At 38.5% G+C, this 24,664-nt stretch overlaps 1 protein-coding gene across 4 annotated transcripts in view; it reads right to left on the bottom strand.

The window, feature by feature from the left end:
- LOC135195759 (synaptogenesis protein syg-2-like) overlaps positions 1-24,664 on the bottom strand; it is a 926,712-nt gene that overhangs the window by 717,512 nt on the left and 184,536 nt on the right. For 2 of the 4 annotated variants that reach the window (XM_064222207.1, XM_064222208.1), the window contains exon 1: positions 13,423-13,624. The exons of the other annotated variants lie outside the window; for them this stretch is intronic. In XM_064222207.1, the coding sequence (XP_064078277.1) occupies positions 13,423-13,516 (94 nt within the window). In that variant the 5' untranslated portion in view covers positions 13,517-13,624. Of the gene's footprint in view, positions 1-13,422; positions 13,625-24,664 lie in introns of those variants that run through there. 4 annotated transcript variants of the gene reach the window in all.

The following is a 24,664-nucleotide window of genomic DNA, read 5'->3' as shown; positions in this document are numbered from 1 at the left end:
TGTATGCCGATTTGCTGACCCGGACTGAATTTTAATACATCTTAACAGCTGAATTCATAGTATGAAAGTCCATAAAATACTTCTCAAACATTAGTCAGAAGATTGGATCTGATTACTGAACACATCCCATAACATTGGATCTGATTACTGAACACATCCCATAACAAGTCAAATATGCGCCGAAGTTTCTTCGGCGCGATCGAGTTTTCTGTGCGACGTATAATGTTGTTTAAGCTGCGGCTCGTGCAAATTTCAGCCACTGCACGATCATGGTTGACTTTAACCTTGAATAAAATAAACGCTACTGAGGTTAGAGGACTGCAATTTGGTATGTTCGATGATTGGAGGGTGGATAATCAACGTATCAATTTGCAGCCGTCTAGTCTCGTTAGTTTTTAAGAACAGAAGGCGGACGGACCGACAAACAAAGCAACCTCACTAGTTTTTTTTTTTTTTTTACCTAGTAAAGGAGAAATAGAGTAATTGAATACTCTGGTCTTCACTTAGCAAACATTACACAACAAACTCATCACATTATCTTCGATTTAAAGCAGTCGATCATGATGATTTCCAATGTTTTTAATTCCTGATATCAGGCCACGGGATTAATAATCATAATGGCCAGAATATTGATGATCTGAAAGCGGTACATACACGCAGTATGTATGTACGTATGTATGGATATATAATATGACTGGTAAAAATTTTCTGTTACAACAGAATTCCATCTAGTAATAGGAGCCCATAAAAATACCAAACTACAGAAAGTACTATATTTCAGAGCTGTCTCTCTCTCTTCAAGTAGGTATGAAATGATACATACATGCATACAGACATATATATACATATATACATACATACATACATCATACATACATACAACATATACATGCATATATATATACATATATATATATATATATATATATATATATATATATATATATATATATATATATATATATATATATATTCATGTATATATCTTTTTTATTGTACTCAGTTTGTGCACTTCACTACCTGCAAATAATAATTCTGAATGTTTGTTGTTTATTATAGTTGAAAATACTAATAACAACCACAAATCTTCAAGCTATAAATAAGGTGAACAATAACAAAAACCCTCACAAAATCTTCAAAGCTGAAAATAAGATGAACAGAAACATCCTACAAAACTTCAAGCGGAAAATAAGATGAACAATAACAACCTCACAAAATCTCAAGCTGAAAATAAGAGAAAAATAACACCCCACAAATCTTCAAGCTGGAAAATTTAAGATGAACATTAAAACATCCTACAAATCTTCCAAGCTGGAATAAGATTGAACAATAAACAACCCCAATCTTCAAAGCTTGAAAATAAGATGAACGTAAAAAACCCTACAAATCTCAAGCTGAAAATATGAACAGTAACCCAATCCTTAACAAATCTCAAGGCGGAAAAAAGTTTCTGGAAAACAATAACCACCCCACAAAATCTCAAGCTTGAAAATAAGATGAAAACAGCAACCACAACTTAAAAACAAACTTAGCTGAAAATAAGATAAACGAACCAACCACCCCACAAATCTTCAAGCTGAAAAATAAGATGACAGGTACCCCACCCCAAAACTGAAACAAGCTGAAAATAAGAATGAACAATAACCCCACAAATCTCAAGCTTGAAAAATAAAGATGAACAGTAACCAACCCCACAAATCTTTCAAGGTTGATAAGATAAACAGTAAACCCCACCCCACAAAATCTTCAAGCTGCCAAAAATAAGATGAAACAATAACCCCCAACAAATCTTCAGCTGAAAATAAGATGAACAGTAACCACCCCACAAATCTTCAAGCTGAAAATAAGAATAAACAGTAAACCACCCCACAATCTTCAACTGAAAATAAGAAATGAACAGTAAACAACCCCACAAATCTTCAAGCTGAAAATAAGATGAAACAGTAACCACCCACAAATCTTCAAGCTGAAAAATAAGATGAACAATAAACACCCCAAAACAAATCAAGCTGAAAATAAGATGAACAGTACAAACCCCTAACAAATAAAAATTCAAGCTGAAAATTAACAAGATGAACAATAACCCACCCACCAAATCCTCAAGCTGAAAAAATAAGATGAACCAATTAAACACCCCAACAATCCTTCAAGCTGTTGAAAATTAAGATGAACAGTAACCCACACAAATCTCAAGCTGAAAATTAAGGAACAAGTAACCACCCCACAAACTCCAAGCTAAAATAAGATGAACAAAATATAACACCCCCCACAAACTTCAAGCGGAAAAAATTAAGATGAAAGTAACCCCACCCCACTACAAATTCTCAAGCTGAAAATAAGATGAACAAGTAACCACCCTACAAAATCTTTCAAGCTGAAAATAAGGATGAAACAATAACCATCCACAAATCTTCAAGCTGAAAATAAGAGAACAGTAACCACCCTACAAAGCTTCAGCTGAAAATAAGATGAACAGCAACCACACTACAAATTTCAAGCGAAAATAAGATAAACAGTACCACCCACAAATCTTCAAGCTGAAATAAGATGAACAGTTAACCACCCACAAATCTTCAAGCGAAAATAGATGAACCAAGAACACCCACAATCTTCAGCTGAAAATAAGAGACAGTAACCACCCCACAATCTTCAAGCTGAAAATAAGATAAACAGTCACACCCACAATCTTAAGCTGAAAAATAAGATGAAACAATAACTACCCCACAAATCTCAAGCTGAAAATAAGATGAACAGAACCACCCACAAATCTCAAGCTGAAAATAAGAATAAACAAGTAACACCCCACAAATCTTCAAGCTGAAAAATAAGATGAACAGTAACACCCAACAATATCTTCAAGCTGAAAATAAGATGACACAGTAAACCACACCACAAATTTCCAAGCTGAAAATATGATGAACAATAACACCCACAAATCTTCAAGCTGAAAATAAGATGAACAGTAACCACCTACAAATCTTCAAGCTGAAAATAGATGAACAATTAACACCCACAAACTCAGCTGAAAATAGATGAACAAAAACACCCCAAAATCTCAGCTGAAAATAAGAGGAACAGTAACACCCCACAATCTCAAGCTGAAAATAAGATAAACAGTAACCACCCCACAAATGTCAAGCTGAAAATAAGATGAACAATAACACCCACAAATCTTCAGCTGAAATAAGATGAACAGTAACCACCACTACAATCTTCAAGCTGAAAATAAGATGAACAGTAAACCACCCTACAAATCTCAAGCTGAAAAATAAGAGAACAATAACACCCACAATCTTTCAAGCTGAAAATAGATGAACAATAACACCCACAAATCTTCAAGCTGAAAATAAGATGAACAGTAAACCACCCTACAAACTTCAGCTGAAAATAAGCTGAACAGTAACCACCACAAATCTTCAAGGCTGAAAAATAAGATGAACAGTACCACACTACAATCTTCAGCTGAAAATAAGTAAACGTAACCCCCCACAATCTTCAAGCTGAAAATAAGATGAACAGTAACCACCCCACAAATCTTCAAGCTGAAATAAAATTGACATAACACCACAAATCTTCAAGCTGAACTAGATGAACAGTAACCACCCCACAAATCTCGTCGAATAAGATAACTACTACCACCCCACAGAATCTCAAGCTGAAATAAGAGGAACCAATAACACCCCACAAATCTTCAGCTGAAAATAATATGAACAGTAACCCACTACAAATCTTCAAGCTGAAATAAGATAACATTAACCACCCCACAATCTTCAAGCTGAAATCCGATGAACGTACCACCCCAATCTTCAGCTGAAATAAGATGGAACATAACCACCCCCACAAATCTTCAAGGCTGAAATAAGAAAATTAACAAAGTAACCACCCCCACAAATCTTCAAGCTTAATAAGATAACCAGGACCCCCAACCAAATCTTCCCCAAGCTGAAAATAAGAAATGAACAATAACACCCCACAAATCTTCAAGCTGAAAATACGAGAACAGTAAACCACCCTACAAATCTTCAGGCTGAAAATAAGATGAACAAAACACCCACAAATCTTCAAGCTGGAAAAAAATAAAGATGAACAATAAACACCCCACAAATCTTCAGCTGAAAAATAAGATGAACAGGCAACCACCCCCACATAATCTTTCAAGCTGAAAATAAAATAAACAGTAACCACCACACAATGTTCAAGCTGAAAATAAGATGAACAATAACACCCCACAAATCTTCAAGCTGAAAATAAGATGAACAGTAACCACCCACAAATCTTCAAGCTGAAAATAAGATGAACAGTAACCACCCTACAAATCTTCAAGCTGAAAATAAGATGAACAATAACACCCACAAATCTTCAAGCTGAAAATAAGATGAACAATAACACCCCACAAATCTTCAAGCTGAAAAATAAGAGAACCAGTAACCACCCTACAAATCTTTCAAGCTGAAAATAAGATGAAAACAGTAACCAACCCCAAAAATCTTCCCAAGCTGAAAATAAGAAATGAACCCATAACACACCACAAATCTTCAAGCCTGAAAATTAAGATTGAACAATAAACACCCCACAAATTTCAAGCTGAAAATAAGATGAACAATAACCCCACCCAAAAATCTTCAGCCGAAAATAAGATAACAGTAACCCTACCCCACAATAAAATCTTTCAAGCTGAAAAATAAGATGAACAATAAACGACCCCACAAATTTCTTCAAGCTTGAAATTAAGATTGAACCGTAACCACCCCACAAATCTTCAAGCTGAAAATAAGATGAACAATAACACCCCACAAATCTTCAAGCTGAAAATAAGATGAACAGTAACCACCCTACAAATCTTCAAGCTGAAAATAAGATGAACAGTAACCACCCTACAAATCTTCAAGCTGAAAATAAGATGAACAGTAACCACCCCACAAATCTTCAAGCTGAAAATAAGATGAACAATAACACCCCACAAATCTTCAAGCTGAAAATAAGATGAACAGTAACCACCCCACAAATGTTCAAGCTGAAAATTAGATGAACAGTACCCAGTCTGAACACTCCTACATTCAATGGAATTGCAATGAAGTTACCAGGTCACTAGTATATACTCAGACGTCGGGTTATTTTCATTTCTCTTCGTTTAACAGTGGAGACCTTGAATAGCCGCGAAACGCAAAACATGCCAAGCGGCATTTAATTCGCGATCTATTCTAGTTCCGCAGAAGTTCACCACACGTCGTAAACTAAGGCGGTTCATTAAGGAACAGGAGCCTGCCTTATTGATCCGAAGGCTTCGATGCAGTCCGGGGTGGTTCTCAGAACCTGATATATATATATATATACATATATATATATATATATATATATATATATATATATATATATATATATATATATATATATATATATATATATACTATATATATATATATACATACATACTACATACATACCATCATACATATACATACATACATACATAACATTCACCGTATGAATTCACGGCGTTGAACTTCAGTGCAGCAGTAGTCAATCTGAACACTTTCAAGGTAATACCAGAGGTTATTCTAAACACTTGCAAGTTTGATAACATAAAGGCAGCTGATATGGACGCCCTCAGCTTGAGAACTTAGAGCTCATCCGGAAACGTTCCAAGCGAAAATAACATTCATTAATCAGAGAGTTTTCAAGTTCAGAATAACAGCAGCCAATCCGTCAGTTTCAGAGTTGGAAACGACTGCCTGAGTCGACTCTCAAACTCCCAAGTTGAAAACAACGGCCGTCAATCTACGACAACACAAACGACGCGTTGGAATATATTCTAAGCGTTGATTCATTGAATGATAAAGTGTCTAAGTCTGCACGGTCGATAAATGTTAACGCATCACTTCAGACACTTCATCAGACACTACGGATGCATCAAGGTATTGAAGTATATTAAGAATTCGACTCCAGGATTCCACTCAGCAACTTCTGAACCTTTTACGTATCGCGGTTTTTACGAGAACTGAACTTAACTAACGTAGTACGAGTTTAATTTGGGAAGATTAATAATCAATGATTCCGAGCGAGTCTCCTTGTTCGACAGTTTCAAGAATCATATAGAATAATAATGAGCCGTTTCATCGCTCTAAATTGGATTTTACAAACGTGTGTGTGTGTGTGTTGCCCAATTCTCTTGTCAAACTTCCTATTAAATCTATGTTCTCTTAGAATTATGCACCCACGCGATTTCTTCACCTACAGCTATTACTTCGGAAATCATTAAATCCTGCACGATGCGGATTTAAATCTAATTTTCCATTCATTTTAAAATCACATTTTCTTCCGGATTTGAATCCCATTTTCATCCGGATTTAAATCCATTTTCATACGGAAATAAATCCTATTTTCATCGGGATATAAATACAATTTTCATCCGGATTTAAATACAGTTTTCATCCGGACTCAAATCCAATTTTAATCCGGATTTAAATCCAGGTTTTTCCGGATTTACATCCCATTTTTACCTGGATTTAAATCCCATTTCATCCGGATTTAAATACCATTTTCATCCTGAATGAAATCCCATTTTCATCCGGATTGAAATCCAATTTTCATCCGGATTGAAATCCAATTTTCATCCGGATTTACATCCAATTTTCACATGGATCTAAATCCCATTTCATCTGGATTTAAATCCCATTTTCATCTGTATTTAAATCCCATTTTTATGTGGATTTGAGCCCCATTTTCTCCGGTTTTAAATTCAATTTTCATCCGGATTTAAATCCCATCTTCATCCGGATTTAAATATCATTTTCATCTGGATTTAAATCCCATTTTCATCTGGATTTCAATCCCATTTTCTCCAGGAGTTAAATCCCATTTTCATCCGGATTTGAATCCCATTTTCATCCTGATATGAATCCTATTTTCATCTGGATTTAAATCTCATTTGCATCTGGATTTAAATCCCATTTTCATCCGGATTTAAATCCAACTTATATGTGGATTAAAATCTCTCCAACAGTAGTGCAAAACATTTCTGTTACGAACACCAACCTTATTTTACCTCGCAGTATAATGGAACCTTTCATTACCATATGTACCCACCATATTAGTTCTGTATTGAATGGATTTTCGTGTAGTCTCTACTTGGAGAATAGCAGCGACCCTATTCTTCGTGTTCAGGGTTGTTATCAAAGAAAAATAAGCATCAAGACGAAGTAAACAAGATTCGATAACCACGTAATGACAGAGTTTTGGAAAAATAAAGAAAAAGGCAAAATGAAGATGAGTAGGAATAGTTAACAATTAAAAATTTGCACTCACGTAAAAAATAGATCTAGTCATTAAAGACCTTCTAGAAGATTAACACAAGAGGACACGTGGCAAAGTAATAACTATAGAACACACACACATATATAATTAAATACCCTTTTAACACTGGCTGCAATCACCACAGTCGCCTAACTGCCAGGTACATCCTTCACTGCATTGGTAGTTGTGATATGTATGTATGTACGTATGTATGTACGTATGTTTGTGTGTGTGTATTATATAATATATAAATATATATATCTATATATATATATATATATATATATATATATATAATATATAACAGTGTATATAGAACGTAAGTAAAATCAATACCATACCAGTGACAGACAGACGCACGGACAGAAATCACACACCACACCGGAAGACAGAACAAAAATATTCTGAACGAGGGATAACTGAATTTCTTCCGGCCTGAGGCCTATAAAGGACTTAGGCCTACGACATCCCCAGGTGCCCAGCAGGGGAAAGTTACGGTCTCTCAAAGTCATTTCCTCATTATCTCTGTTGATTTCTGATGCAAGAGGCGTCAGCCCCCTTTACCTTTTCTTCTTCTGTATTCCTGTAATGGCGCTGTGGGCGTTCTCATAGTATATGGACGAATTGGAACGATTTACACAGTGATGTTTCAAAATTCATATATTTTTTTTTTTTACTAAGAAAGGATTCTCTGGTGTTTATAATCGTGCGTAGTTCCTCGCTGGACGAGTGGTTTTCGCGCTCGGCTGCCAATCCGGTGGTCCGAAGTTCGATTCCTAGCTAGGCCAACGCGGAATCAGAGGAATTTATTTCTGGTGATAGAAATTAATTTCTCGATATAGTGTGGTTCGGATCCCACAATAACCTGTAGGTCCCGTTGCTAGGTGACCAATTGGTTCCTAGCCACGTAAACATATCTAATCCTTCGGGCCAGCCCTAGGAGAGCTGTTAATCAGCTCAGTGGTCTGGTAAAACTAAGATAAATACTACTATAATTGTGCGTTTGCTTGGCTGCTCCAACACAACCAGGGATACAGAAATACATACATACATACAACAACAATAAACACACACACACACACACATATATATATATATAATATACATATATATATATTTATATATTCATTATTTTCCCAGAGAAGAATTCGTTTAAAAACTATGTGAATGATGTCATCATAATTTCTAGTTTGTTTGTTTTTTCATTATAAAATTGATACAAGATTCGGATTTCTACGGATCGTCTCCAGTACTATCATCATCATTATTTATAAAAAAAAACTCATCATCACAACGGTCTATAAAATGGTGTAAAGATTCACATCAATCCTTATTATTATCATCACAAGGACCAAACTCAGACGTCAATACTAATGTCATTCGTCGCCATCAAAGCTTCCAAACATCGTACCAACATGACAACTAAGCTCATACCGTCATTTCAAACGGCATTATTGCAACGGGTGCATTCATCTAGATTCTTCGCATCAAATATTCAGATATTTATGGATTTCAATATTGCTAGCAGGAGCTAACAACGCTATTCATTCGCGAAGACGGATATAATGAATATAGAATTGAGGCTAAAAGCCAAGGACTGGGACCTATGAGGTCAGTCAGCGCCGAAAGGGAAAAGATCACTAAGATGGTTTGAAGAGTGCAACAGGAGGAAAAACTCGCAGTTGCACTACGAATCCATTGTTAGGAGAGGGTGGAAAGTAAGATCGAAGAGAATATCAACGGAGGTACAGTAAAAGCAATGAATAGGGTTGCTGCAGCTAGGGGGCAAAGGGATACTGCAAGGACCCTTAACTAATGCCTACAGTGCACCACGTGAGGTGCACTGGCGGCACTAACCCCCCACCCTCCACGGGAATAAACTTGGAAAGAAAGGCAAGAGAGGGCATTCGATGTCCACATTGATTTGGTGAAGTATATGATTATCTCATATTGTCTCATAATTTATGTCTTTTTTCTACAAAATAAAATAAATTCAATGTCCTTATAATTGTAGCTAATAATAAGTGCTTTGCTCAACCGTGCCTACAATTTTCCTTACAAGTTTTTTTTTTAAGCATATCTACGGTTCTCCTTAAAATGTTTATTTTGATAAATTATTTTAGTATGATAACAATGTTTTTTTAGCATAATTATATTATTCTGTCAGGGACAATAAGTATCACCATTGCCTATAATAACAGAAGTTGGACCAAAAACGTTTGTCCTTACAGATACATACGAATTTAAATGCTAATTCAGGTATTTTTCCTGAACCAAAACTTAAATTTTAAAAATATCAGGATTATTATAAAAAATTTCCTATTACTTCTACTTGTCACTCCGTACTTTCACTTGTGAAAAGATATACCAAAATTTGTATATTTTATATAAAAAAGGATTATTATAATTATATCTATTACTTTCACTTGTCACTCCATATTTTCGCTTGTGAAAGCACATACCAACATGTATATATTTTTTTTTTTTTTAAACTAAGGATTATTAAAATTATCTATTACTTTCACTTATCTATTATTTTCACTTACGAAAGGACAACCTGACTGACACAGATACTGAACTTTCTTGTCTGGCTACATTTAACATTTCGTTCTCAAAATTAAATAAATATATATGTTAATAAATAACTGGAAACAATTGTGCCCAAATCTGCTTTCCGACTTTATTTTCCCTTTGTATTTTCAATTCTCTCCGTTTATTTTCTTTGCCTTTTCTTACATTTTATCTATTTGTTTTGGCAGAGTGGGAGTCGACCATGCCACCAAAATAAAACAATAAAAGCGAATCTACATATGTTGTTTCGAGCGAAAGAATTATTTGTTTGGGTAAAAACAACAGGACTAGACCACTTACGCTTTTGTATGTTTATGCATATATCCACACACACACACACACACACACACACACACATATATATATATATATATATATATATATATATATATATATATATATATATATATATATAGTTTGTGTGTTGAGAGCTCGCTCTAATTCCCTTTCGTTCAAACAAACTGCAGAAAAACAAAGCATTCTTTTCCACGAGGATTATCAAAAAACGCGCTGCTGTATTGCCATCTACCAGCATTTCGAACGAACACACACACGCATACACACCAACACACGCACACACACACGCTCAAAAACGGAGGCAGAAACGACAAAAAAAAAAAAAAAAAAAAACAAAAAAAAAAAAAAAAAAAAAAAAAAAAAAAAAAAAAAAAAGACCCGGGGAATATGCAACAATAAAAGTGTCGTTTGAATCCGCGCATTTCCGTCCAAAATATTGATAAAGGGATAAATTCGTCCGTGCAACATTTCAGCAAATGCGAGTATGCAACAGTTCCGCCGGAGCGAACACCCCCCCCCCCATTCCCTTCCCCTTTTCACAGTACAGGGGGACCTCTCTCTCTCTCTCTCTCCTCTCTCTCTCTCTCTCTCTCTCTCTCTCTCTTTATCAATTTAGCTTCCACGTTCAACGATTAGCCATGAGAATGATACGATTCCACGCTGCGTCTCTGTCTGTCTGTGTATGTTTCTGTGAAAAAAGGACCACTGGCATTGAGAATGATCTATTTACAAAATGTCTGTCTGCGTGTAAAAAGGGCCACTAGCCATGAGAAGGATATAACTATACAATGTCTGTCTGTCCGTGTGAAAAAGGACCACCAATCTTGAGAATGATATAATTACATAATGTCTGTCTCCGTGAAAAAGAAACACTAGCCATGAGATGGATACGATTGCACAGTGTCTGTCTGGCTTGTCTTAAAAAAAAAAAAAAAGACGAATGCACACACAGGCTCGCGCAAAAGCTATATGTATGTATGTGCAAAGGAATTTGTTTTAAATAGTGTATGTAAGTGTACCATTTACTACAAGGTATGTACGCATGTAGTATATATGCGTAAGTGTATAGACTTATATATGTTACCATAAAAAGCATTTGCTTTTATGTATGCATGCATGTAAAAAAATATGAATTATTATTGTATACATATGTATAAAGGCATTTCTTTCGGTAAATTCATGTATGAATGTATCATAATTACTCAACATGTATATATACCCGTTCGTATGTATGTATGTATGTACGCTTGTATGTGTATGTATGCACACATACACATATATACATATATACACTACATACACACACACACCACACACATATCATATATATATATATATATATATATATATATATATATATATATATGCAGAAGCCAGGTACTATGTCGTACCTCTAAGTAAATGGGGATACAAGACCACAGTTGATGGTCGAAAGCTTTAATCCTATACAAGTAATATATATTTTAAACTACAAGAGGAATTTACTTCATTGTGGATTGTATCCCCATATATATATATATATATATATATATATATATATATATATATATATACTGTATGTGTGTATCAGTTGGTTATCCAGATAACAGTGCAAGAACGCTGCACATCTTACTGAATGGATACAGAGACAAGCTTCACATTGCAAAAATGTCCAATTAACAATTAACAATCATCCCAAGTCAACGAACTCACCTCTAGATAAAGTACGTCATACAAATGCCAAAATGCCACAGAAGTTTTCAAAAGGCCAAACCAGTTACATTCCAATTATCCCTCATCAGAGGAGAACACAACTTCAAGAAAGTGACTTTGGTCTTCCAATTCTTTTACCTCAGGAGTACTTCTCCGTCCACGAAAAGTTTTATTATATCTCTAATTCTTGCTGTAAAAAAGAATAATCTCCGGATCCCAGAACCCCCGCCCCCCTCCCCACCACCACCACCACACCACCAAAAAGTCGTCGTATTGAAGGTAAAACTTTTTTTTTTCTAATATTAGAAATTATTATTCGACACTTCGACATACTGAAGGTAAAAGTTGTTTTTATTATTGAAATTAATGTTACTCGACACTTCGAATAATATTAATTTCATGAGAGGTCCCAAATCTTTAAGGGAATTGAACCCTCTTACAATTGAACTTATGATATATATACATTTCTGGGGGGAGGGGATGGGACTAAATCCCATATATCTAAGGACACTGAGGCCTCTTAAGACACTTTTTATTTTGGTGTGGGGGGGGGGGGGGGGGGTGCAAATTCTTTTGAAGCTTTCGACAATTTCGGGCGTTGTGCCCCTTATGCGAAATCGTTATAGTCTAACTTACTCTCATTGACGTCAACTTGCATGCTTTTAAGCTAACTTACTACTATTATCCAAGCTAACTTACGTCATGTACACTAACTTGACAAATTTAGGATAACTTAGGTCATATATGATAAATTATGCCATTTATGCTAACTTAGTCATTTGTGTTAACTTATGTCATTTATGCTAACTTTTGTCATTCATGCTAACTTATTCTCAGTTATGCTAACTTACTCTCATTTATGCTAACTTAGTCATTTGTGTTAACTTATGTCATTTATGCTAACTTATGTCATTCATGCTAACTTACGGCATCCATGCTAACTTACTCTCATTTATGCTAACTTAAGTCATTCACGCTAACTTACTCTTATTTATGCTTACTCTCACACTAACTTATGTCATGTATGCTAACTAACTCTCATTTATGCTAATTTATGTCATTTAGACTAACTTATACCATTTACGCTTACTCTCATTCATGCTGACTTATGTCATGTATGCTAACTTAATCTCATATATGCTAACTTCCGATCATTTTACGCTTAAACTTCTTTCATTTCATTCTAACATTTATTGGTTCAATTTAGCTTAACTTACGTCATTTACGCTTACTCTCGTTCATGCTAACTTATGTCATTTATGCTAACTTGTGTCATTTAGGCTGACTTATGACATTTATGCTTATTGTCATTCATTCTAACTTATGTCATTTAGGCTAACTTACGTCATTTACGCTTACTCTCGTTCATGCTAACTTATGTCATTTATGCTAAATTACGTCATTTATGCTAACTTGTGTCATTTAGGCTGACTCATGTCATTCATGCCAACTGACATTCATGCAAAAATCAACCCACTGGCTTTCACGCTAAATGACGGTCAGTCATCTGGGGATAAAGTCGCGTCATTTAAGGCTAACCCTTAAATGACGTCATTAAGGTTAACTTACTGTCATCTGCCGCCCATCCCGGTTGAACGACGCCCAGAAGGAGGAGGTAGAAGAGATGCCCGGCGATCAGGATCGAGATAATCCTCGGCTTCATCCCAGTCGGAAGAAAGCGTTTCTCTCTGATAAGGAATCTCTCCTCTACGCATTCGCCATTTCACAAAAATATTATCTTTCCTCTCTCTCTCCTCTCTCTCTCTCTCTATCTCTCCTTTCTCCTTTTTTCCCTTCTCTCTTTCTCTTTAAAAGTCACTCCAAGGGGCTATTATATCAGGAAGAGGGTGACAAGACTAAGAGCATTTTAAAAAGTCACTCTTTGGAGAAGGAAAAATGTAAAAAATAAAATAAATAAATAAACAAATAAAAAAAACGGAAAACTCTCGTCTTGGCTAGGCAAAGTTATAATTGAAACTCTTCTCCAGTCAAATTGACAAGCAGCGGCGAAACAGGGGCGTCTCTCACACTTCAGGGGTCAACTTTATTTCGTTTTTTTATTTATTTATTTATGTATTTTCCTCAATCTATATATATATATCCTTTTTCTTTTTATTCCATTCCCGACACGATATGATGCACTGCCGCCATCATGCCAAAAGCAAATAAAAAAAAAAGACCAAAACTTTTTGCTCTAGCCCTTTTCACCTTCAGCAGCCTCAGAGTGACTCTCCAGATGCAGTAGAATCATTTATTTTTCATCTCCCGGAGGTTCAAAGGAAAACGCATTACATCCAAACGAAAACCGATCAGTACATCCATATAAAAAGAGTAACTAATCTCGCATAATAAAGTTTTCAGAGTATACACAGAACCAAAACGAAAATATTAAGATTTAAAGAAAAAAAAAGAAAAAAAAAGTCACGAGAGATCTACAAGTTTCGAGCTTAGAAACGACTACGGAATATATATATATATATGTGTGTGTGTGTATATAACAGCTCCCCCACCACGGACATCCAGCGCGAAGGCGAGACGCGGGCTAGCGGTGCCGGCAAAGCGACCTTCCACTATCGTGGTTGAAGTGGCACTGACTCGTCCCGGCCCAGGGACCCGTCTCCACTCCTCCCGCCCCCTGCCCTCCCCCTCCCACCCCACCTCACTCCTCCCAGCGAGCGTAATCATCACCGGACGCCCCACAATGCCAGGTAAACGAGGGAATACGGAGAATAAAAAGAAAAACAAAAAAGAATGGCGGGGAAGGAAAAGTGGAATATGACGGAAACGGGAGAAGAAGAAGAAGAAGAAGAGAAGAAGAAGGAAGGGACAAAGGCGGAAGAGAGGGTTTGTAAAATACGACGGCATAAACGAACCCATTAAGAATATGATGGCTGCTCTCCGCTGACAGCTTCGGCGGAATGTCTGGCGGACAGGTAATTCGCTATGCGAGGATATAGTATATATGCGGTTTTATTCACGTGCATCTCTCTCTCTCTCTCCGTCTTATTGCTAATTATTTCACTATGTGCTATATATATCTCATACCCATTCAACATCGTGCTTTGGAGTCGTTGATATATATATATATATATATATATATATATATATATATATATATATATATATATATATATATATATATATATAAACTATGCTTGTCAGATCCGGCTTCGATTGATTGACTGATCGATTATATGGCTACTAAAGCTGGCGTCACAACATCCCGGTTATTGTCGCCGAGGCTTCGAATAAAATGACACAGAATTCAGCACGGGGGCCCAAGGAACAAGCACTGGAACCCACGAGGTCATTGTGCGCTGAAATGGAAATTGAGAGCGAGAGGTTTGACAGGTGGAACAGGAGGAAAACCTCAAAGCAGTTGCACTGTGAAGCAATTGTTGGGAAAGGGTGGACAGCCAGATGGAATAGAATATGAACGGAGGTACAGTAAATGGAATGAAAGGGGTTATGAAGTGACCCCATTCCACGGTACAGTTTTTTTTTCCACTCCATTTTCCTGGAATGGGCAGCGTTATTAATCAAATATACCGTAGATATTAAGAACTAATGAAGCGTTCTTTTTCAAACTTGTCGGTCATACCTGTTTTGCCTGCCAGCTCTAAAAAGAACGAAATTCCAAAGACATCTCTCAAGAAGAAGAAAGTTTTTAAAAAAATCTCTCAGGAAGAAGGGAACTGCAAAACCATCTCTCCAGAAGAAGAAAGGAATTCAAGGAACATCTCTCAGGAAGAAGGGAATTGCAAACGCTTCCTTTAAATAAGGGAATTGAAAAAAAAACATCTCTGTGGAAGAAGGAATTTAAAAACATCCTTCAAGGGAATCCAAAAAACATTCCTCGAGAAGGGAATGCCAAAAAATCATCTCACAAGAAGAGAATTCCAAAATCATCCCTCAGGAAGAAACGAATTAAAAACATCCCTCAAGGAGAAAAGAATTTAAAAAATCCCTCAAGAAGGGAATTCAAAAACATCTCTCCAGAAGAAGAAGAAAAAGAAGAAGAAGAAGAAGAAGAAGAAGAAGGGAATTCCAAAAACATCCCTCCAAACAGATTTGTTCTTCTGGAGTCGCGCGGAGAAGAAAAATAAAACACCCTTCGCGGTGAAGTTTATTTCAACAGGTTGTGGTCGTTTCCGAACATATTCGTCACACACTTTCTTCCCTTTTTTATATATATATATAAACAAAAACAAAAAAAGTGTAGCTCAACTTTCTTTACACACTCAAACTTTTACTTCCTTTGAGTCACAGGCGTTTTTCCCATCCGGAACTTCGGCAAGGCTCGCGATGATGATTTTCTTGTCAAACGTAGGCAGGGAGTTGCCTCCCCCCCACCCCCCCACCCCACTCGTTTACCATAAGCTTTGAATTCACCGTCAAAAAAGATCATTTTAACACAGTTATGAAACTTAACGTTTATTCTCGTCAAGGTTTGTCTTGTTTGCGTTCACTTTCCCTGTGTTTTTACAGACTTTTTTTTCCCCGCTACTGTACAGCGTCCAACTATAACTACCATTAACATTATATCAATAAAAGAGATTCCCACCAATGTAAAGGAATGAGAATTACAAGCCACAACAGCGTTAAGAAAATTCACGTACTGGGAAAATGGGCTGGCAGCCAGGGGCTGAGGGGACGCTGCAGTAAACCCTAACTAATGCCTACAGTGCACCGCTTGAGGTGCACTGGCGGCGCTAACCCCCTACGGAGCAATCATATCTTGGAAATAATCTCTCAGGCATATTTACGAAAGAGCTTTTTGTCTCTTGTTGACAAGATTTTTACCGAAACCCAGTAATAATTAATAATAATAATAATAATAATAATAATAATAATAATAATAATAAATAATGTTTTGAAAGAAGATCCTCTTTTAAACAAATTCTGTTGAATAAAATGGCAGAATTCAGCGAATGAATCTTATATATCATCTTTTCTATTTTTCTTATTACTCACTGAGCAGCGAGTAATAAGAAAAATAGAAAAGATAATATATAAGATTAATTCGCTGAATTCTGCCATTTTATTCAACAGAATAATAATAATAATAATAAAATAATAATAACAATAATAATAATAATACCACCTCCATTACTGACTGCCCTCACCAGCCGGGAGGCACGTCATTTATCAGGAAGACTAATTCACTAATGAGAGAAAAGCGTCAGGTCACTGAATGGCGTTTATGAACGGGTGGTAATTCCGATAATGGGAAGTAATGCGAGAACAAGAAACTGGCACAAATCTGTTTAATTTCCCGTAGGGGACTGGACGTTGGATATCTACCTTATACATATATATATATATAATATATATATATATATATATATATATATATATATATATATATATATATATATAATATATATATATCAATATACAATATATATATATATATATATATATATATAATATATATATCATATAGTATATATATAGTATATATATATATATAGATTTAAATCTGTTTATGCGTGTTTTCCAGCATCAACTCTGGAACGCACTGAGCTATTTCAACCAAAGTTGGTCCACACATGACTTCCTATCTAGAAATCAGCACTGTCGGGGGTTAGATATCACTAGCACCAAAAGGCACCCGTTGTGGGGGGGGGCTTCCTTGAAACGGGGCTGGTTCTGCTCGTGTAGAAGAGAGAGAGAGAGAGAGAGAGAGAGAGAGAGAGAGAGAGAGAGAGAGAGAGAGAGAGGGGATCTTTACGGTTGTTTTTCAGAGTTTTCCCGAGCAATGTCGGGTTGGCCAACTGGTAAGTATGTATGTATATGTCTATGTCTATGTATGTGTATATATATATAATATACATAGTATGTAGATATGTGTACATGTGTACATATGTACATATGTATGCATAAATTGATGACCACCTGTCCAGAGAAGTATTATTGCGAAATCAAATGTAAACAACTACGTACGCAACGACACACACACACATATATACTGTGTATATTAAATATACATATACATATATATATATATATATATGATATATATATATATATATATAGAGAGAGAGAGAGAGAGAGAGAGAAAGCAGAGAGAGAGAGAGAGAGAGAGAATGAATCCATGCAACGGGTGGGTGGAAACCCAAAATAGATACCAGGTATAAAAATACAAAGTAAATGAATGACCAGCCATCGGAATCCATAGGGAGAGCCGGCGAAGGGATTATGCGGCAGCAAGGGAAGAACAAAGGTTGCTGAATGTTTAGATATATATATATATATATATATAATATATATATATATATATATATATATAATAATTGTATGTGTATGCATGTGTATGTGTGGATAGAGAGAGAAGAGAAAGAGAGAGAGAGAGAGAGAAGAAGAGAGAGAAGAGAAGAGATAGATTAACGGTTGTCATTCAGAGTTTTCCCGGACAGCGCCGGGTTGGTCAGCTGGTAAACATAATTATATATTATATATATATATATAATATATATAATAATTGTATGTGTATACATGAGTGTGTGTGTGTAGAGAGAGGCCTTACCTTACCTTACAGACCTTACATCTTGTTCGGGTTGCCCCAGGTCCCTCAGTGTGAGGCACCTCTAATGTCTACCAGAGAGAGTTGCTAGCACATCTTCCGGTATATTTTGCATCTTCCAATCTTGGATGGTCTGGGATGCAGCTTAGATATTTGTCAAGCTTATTCCTAAACATACCAACACTCACTCCTGATATATTCCTCAGATGAGCTGGCAACGCATTGAATAGACGCTGAATTATCGATGCTGGTGCGTAGTGGATTAATGTTCTGTGTGCTTTCCTTATTTTCCTGGTATAGTTTTGGGCAATATTAATCTACCTCTGCTTTCCTCCTTTCTGATATTTTTAGCTTCATGATGTTTTCGGCTATTCCTTCTATCTGTTTCCATGCCTGAATTATCATGTAGCGTTCTCTCTTTTCTAGACTATATAATTTTAAGGATTGTAGTCTTTCCCAGTAGTCAAGGTCCTTAACTTCTTCTATTCTAGCAGTAAAGGACCTTTGTACACTCTCTATTTGTGCAATATCCTTTTGATAGTGTGGATACCATATCATATTGCAATATTCAAGTGGACTACGAACATATGTTTTATAAAGCATAATCATGTGTTCAGCTTTTCTTGTTTTGAAGTGCCGTAACAACATTCCAATTTTTGCTTTACATTTTGCCAATAGAATTGCTATTTCATCATTGCATAACATGTTCCTATTCATCATCACACCAAGGTCTTTAACTGCTTCCTTATTTGTGATTGTCTCATTATTAGGTCCCCTATATGCATATAGCTTTCCTTCTCTGTCTCCATAATTTATTGATTCAAATTTATCAGAGTTTAATACCCTCCTATTTACCTCTGCCCAATCATATACTTTGTTAAGGTCTCTTTGTAGCGCGTTCCTATCTTCATCACAAGTAATTTCTCTACTTATTCTTGTGTCATCGGCGAAACTACTCACTACCGAGTCGTTAACATTACTGTCTATGTCTGCAATCATAATAACAAACAGTAATGCAGCTAACACCGTACCTTGTGGCACACTGGATATTACCTTAGCTTCATCCGATTTCTCATCGTTTGCAATAACTATCTGTTTTCTGTTGTGTAAAAATTCTTTAACCATCTTCCTACTTTATCCACTATATTATGTTTTCTAATTTTCTTCACTAATAATAATATGTGGTCGGTACCTTGTCAAAAGCTTTTGCAAAGTCTAGATAAACCACATCTGTTCCTTTCCGCTTTTCATATTTTTGTATATGTTCTCACGGTGGACTAACAGTTGGGTTTGTGTACTTTTTCCGGGTACAAAACCATGTTGTCCTATATTAAACAGATTATTTTTTATTAAATGTTTCATAATATTTTTCTTCATTACCCTTTCATACACTTTCATAATATGTGATGTTAGACTAACAGGCCTATAATTACTTGCCTCTATTCTTGATCCACTTTTGAAAGTAGGGGTAATATATGCTAATTTGTGCTCATCATAAATCTTGCCTGTATCTACAATTTGTCTTAATAATATTGCAAGTGGCTTTGCGATAGAATGAACTACTTTCTTTAACAAAATAGCAGGGACACCATCAGGACCTGCAGCAGCTCCATTTTCAATTTCATTAATAGCCTGCACAATATCAGCTTCATTAATATCTATGTCAGCTAAATATTCACTATTTTCGTCCCTTACTTCTATATCATTATCTTCCTTATCTATTCTAGGGGTGAATTCTCTCTTATATCGTTCTGCCAATATGTTGCATATTTCCTCTTTTTATTTTTTTTCGATCAATCTCCCTTCCAATTTCTTAGAGGGCCGATATTTCTATTCTTCTTTAATTCATCTTTTTCTTTTTCGCGTACGAGTATAATAGTTTGGGGTTTTTGCTTGATATTTACTAAGGTTTTTTCTTCCAAGTCCCGTTTTTCACTTTCTTTTGATAGTATAATCTTTTGTTCTGAATTTTTCTATCTTACTTTTTAGTTCTATAACTTTCCATGCATTTTTTTCTTTTGCAAGACCTTTTTTCCACTTTCTGATTTTCTGGAACAAGATCCTTCTGTCTCTTGGTATGTGTGGAATAATGTATATTTTACTATGCAATTGCTGTACGATTCATTTCCATGTATTTAATAAAATCACTTACTGTGAACGCATCCGCATGTGTCGCCCTGTATCATGAACCCCGCACATGCGCATGACTATGTATTCTTCTTGCTTCTCTTGGCGCGAGCTGCACGCCCTGCAGAGCCTCTGTACATATTTACCTTTTGCTGCTTGGAATAAAGAAATCTACGACTTGGGATATCATTTCTCCCATCCTGCAATCTTTCGTCTTCTAATGCAAGACATCACCACCTATCACCATGGCGCAGTGACGAAACCATTCAGCATTTTCAAGGAGCACCGGAATCAGCATTCAAATCCAGCTGCCATTACCCATCGATCGCCTTTGGATTTTACAGTGCTAGTGCGGTGTTTATGATACGTTCATGCAGTGTTTGTGCAGTGCTAGTGCAGTGTAATGTCAGTGCTTTGATTTTAGTGGGTTTTATTTTTCTTGTGCCTTGACCCAGCTCAACGGGTACCCTTATTTCCATACCCAGCTACAGAACCCGAGGCACATCCACTCACGCTCATCATTTGCCATACACTGCCGACGTATTTTCAACGGTCAAGTGGTCGCTCCCCACCCCCCAGGAGCCCACCCAGCCCACTCTCCACCGCCTGCCAGTATTCGCCGCACAGTTGAAGAATTAATTACAGTAACTTTTTAATAATAACTGTAGAAAGTCATCCTCATCGTTCTTCTCTTCCTTAAAACTGCACTTGACATTGCAGAAAACTGCTCATAATGGCTTTTGCTTCACATCAAGACGAGCCTGGGGATATGCAACACGACCAGGACCCTGAGGACCGCCATTTGCCTTCACACCCAGTCTCACCAACAGACCGTCGAACCCTTCCAGATTTTGCAATGCTGGAAACCCCACCTTTGCTCTCCCCACACCTGAGTATACCGCCTCCCACAGCTCCAAATACAGAGTTAAGGCTCCTCATCAAGTACCTGGAGGAATCTCGACAGGCCGAGTTGGCTGCACGTCGGAGAGAGGAAGAACAACGTCGTTATGAAGAGGAACAACGTCGTCATGAAGAGGATCTACGCCACCAAGAGGACAACTTAAGAAGAGAGGAGGAAGTTCAACGTTTCACCGTACTGTAGCAGCTACTTAGCGTCAATTCGACCCAGCAGCAAGCAACACCAGCGGACTCACAACTTCCCACACAATCGTCAGTGCCATCATCCACCCAGCCACCACCCCCACAGAAGGCCATCGCCCAGACCCCGCCGCCCTTACGTCCTGATGCCACATACCAAGTGTTCAGGGAATGGCGTAGACGCTGGGATGACTACAGTGTGATGGTGAACTTAGGGACATTACCTACCAGGAAAATAATGATACAGCTTCGTATGTGCCTCAGCCTGGAGACCCAAAGAATACTCGAGCATACGCTCAACGTACCACCAGACACGGATCGGAGTGTTGACGAGGTCTTGAATATTCTCCAGGAACACATCAAGAACCTGCGGAATGAAGCTCTACGACGCAGGGATCTGCTCTACTGCAAGCAGAGGGAAGGGGAAAGCTTCAGCGACTTCTACATCCAACTGAAGCATGTAGCAGAGGAAATCGACGTCTGTCCTGGCCATTCTGCTGTGTGTGAGGAGACTCAGCTGAAGATGATCATCATCATGGGAGTCAGGGACGAGGAGCTCACTCAGAAACTCATTGCCCTGGACGCTGCAGCTTCATTGGCCACCATGGTTAACGAGTGTCGCTCCTATGAGGCCACACGGACAGCCACTACCGCCATACGTGCCCCTCCTTCTAAATTGTGTGCCGTCTCCACGTATAAAAAAATCAAAGGACATGGCAACAGGGGTTCTACCTCGCTACCAACCCCTAACAAGGACACTTTATGCCCTTCCTGCACAAGGAAGCACAGCTCAACAGGAAAGTGCCCAGCCAGCGACAGTGTATGTGTAAACTGTGGCTGCAAAGGACACTGGCACAGGACCCCAAAGTGCCCTGCCAACAAGGCCACATGCAGACACTGTGGCCGAGTGGGCCATTATGACAAGTACTGCCGTCAGCAGATGAACGCCAAGCAGGGCGGCCCGCCCAATGCCACGCCCCCTTCTAGCAAGCCCTCTAGCTGTCGCAAGATCGAGACCCCTTCTTCATTAACTGACTCCTTACCATCACCTATATCCATCGCCCTCACCTACAAGGGTGAGACATCGAAGATAATGATGCTGCCTGACACAGGAGCTGATGTATCGGTGATGGGCCCCAGCACTTGGAACTCCTTCGCATTCCCAGGACTGAGCTACAGCCTCCTGCAACATCAGTGACACTCACGGCAGATGGGTCAAAGATGACACCTGCTTTAGGAACCCTTAAGGCCACCTTGTCCTTGGCCAAACGGTCCTGCCTCGCCACGATTCAAGTCCACGAACGCGTTCAGATGCCACTCCTGTCCTATGCACTTTGCAAGGAGTTGGCCATCATCCCGCCAGGCTTTCCGCGGCCCATCCTACAGGTCACCCACGTTAATCAATGCAAGGAGCTACCCCTGCATGCTGACACGACCCCTGCTGAGGGCCGAGAGTATTTCTTACAAACCTTTCAGGACGTACTTGTGTCAAAGGAAGACCTTAAAGCAGCTCCACTGAGGCGATGGCCTGGCCCTCCCATGAAAATCCACCTTAAGGAAGACGTGGTCCCTTTCGCCATCCACACCCCAAGGCAGATACCCTACGCTTTCCGCGAACCTGTCAAGAATGAATTAGACTCCATGGTACAACAGGGAATCATTAAGCCTTGTGGAGATGAGCCATCGGAATGGTGCCACCCTCTAGTCGTCGTTCCTAAGACCAAGGGAGTTCGAATCACAGTGGATCTCACGAAGCTGAACGCACAAGTCTCCCGTCCAGCCCACCCTTCGCCCACGCCCTTAGCTGCTGTCCGTGCTGTCGACTCCACCGCCAAGTTCTTCACCACCGCAGACGCTCTACATGGCTACTGGCAGATGGAGCTAGCAGAAGAGGACCGCCACCTCACCACTTTCATTACGCCTTATGGACGCTTCCAGCATTGCCGGGGACCTATGGGCTTCGCTGCCACTGGTGATGCCTATTGTTACCGCAGCGACCTAGCTCTCCAAGGCATGAAGAAGTGTGTCAAGGTTGTTGATGACATTCTCATCTTCGACAATGACCTACTGACACACTACCACAGGATCCACGAATTGCTCTCCCGCTGCCGCAAAAATGGCATCACTCAACAAAGAAAAGTTCACAGTGGCAGAGACCAGAGTGAATTTCTGTGGCTTCACCCTTTCCGAAGAAGGAATTGCTGCTGACCCAGGACGAGTTGCTGCTCTGCAAGACTTCCTACACCATCCAACCTGACGACTTACGTTCCTTCATGGATTAGTAAACCAGTTGGCAGAGTTTACCCCAGCTATTGCCCCCTGACTGCACAGCCCCTTCGACCATTCATGAGCCCCAAGCGCTCTTTTCTTTGGACACCTGACCATGACCAGGCCTTCAAACGTGTGAAACAAGCACTTTCAAGACCACCTGTTCTTGCGTCTTTTGACCCAACCCTGCCAACCATTCTCCAGACCGACGCATCTCGCCTCTACGGGATAGGCTACGCTCTCCTCCAGGACCATGGATCTGGACGTCTCCGAGTAGTCCAGTGTGGATCCTGCTTTCTCGCAGACGCCGAAACAAGGTATGCAACGATTGAACTGGAGATGCTTGGGCCCTCACAAAGTGCTGCCTATACCTCAAAGGACTGCCAACCTTCACCCTGCAAACCGACCATCGCCCATTGGTGCCTATCATCAACAGCTACACGCTGGACATGGTTGAAAACCCACAGCTCCAGCGAATGAAGGAGCGCATGTCGCAATATCAATTTACTGCAGTGTGGCGCGCCGGCAAGTCTCTCTGCATCCCAGATGCACTTTCTCGTGCACCAGTCAGCTACCCCACCTCTAAGGATATAACTGGCTGCGCTGAGGTAACGGCACAAGTCAGATCTGTCATCAACGCTACAACAGCTACCCAGGACGAGGATGCCCCAACCATTGACGCCGACCGGACCCTACAGGACATGTCGATAGCAGCCCAGGCCGACCCCACCTACGTTCGCTTTCGTGACTGCATCAGTTCTGGGTTTCCCACGAACCGCTACGACCTACATG

Source organism: Macrobrachium nipponense, chromosome 16 (assembly GCF_015104395.2).
Source record: "Macrobrachium nipponense isolate FS-2020 chromosome 16, ASM1510439v2, whole genome shotgun sequence".
NCBI classification, from domain to species: Eukaryota; Metazoa; Arthropoda; class Malacostraca; order Decapoda; family Palaemonidae; genus Macrobrachium; species Macrobrachium nipponense.
Note: the sequence above shows the minus strand (reverse complement) of the source record. Positions and strands in the feature narration are given on the sequence as shown.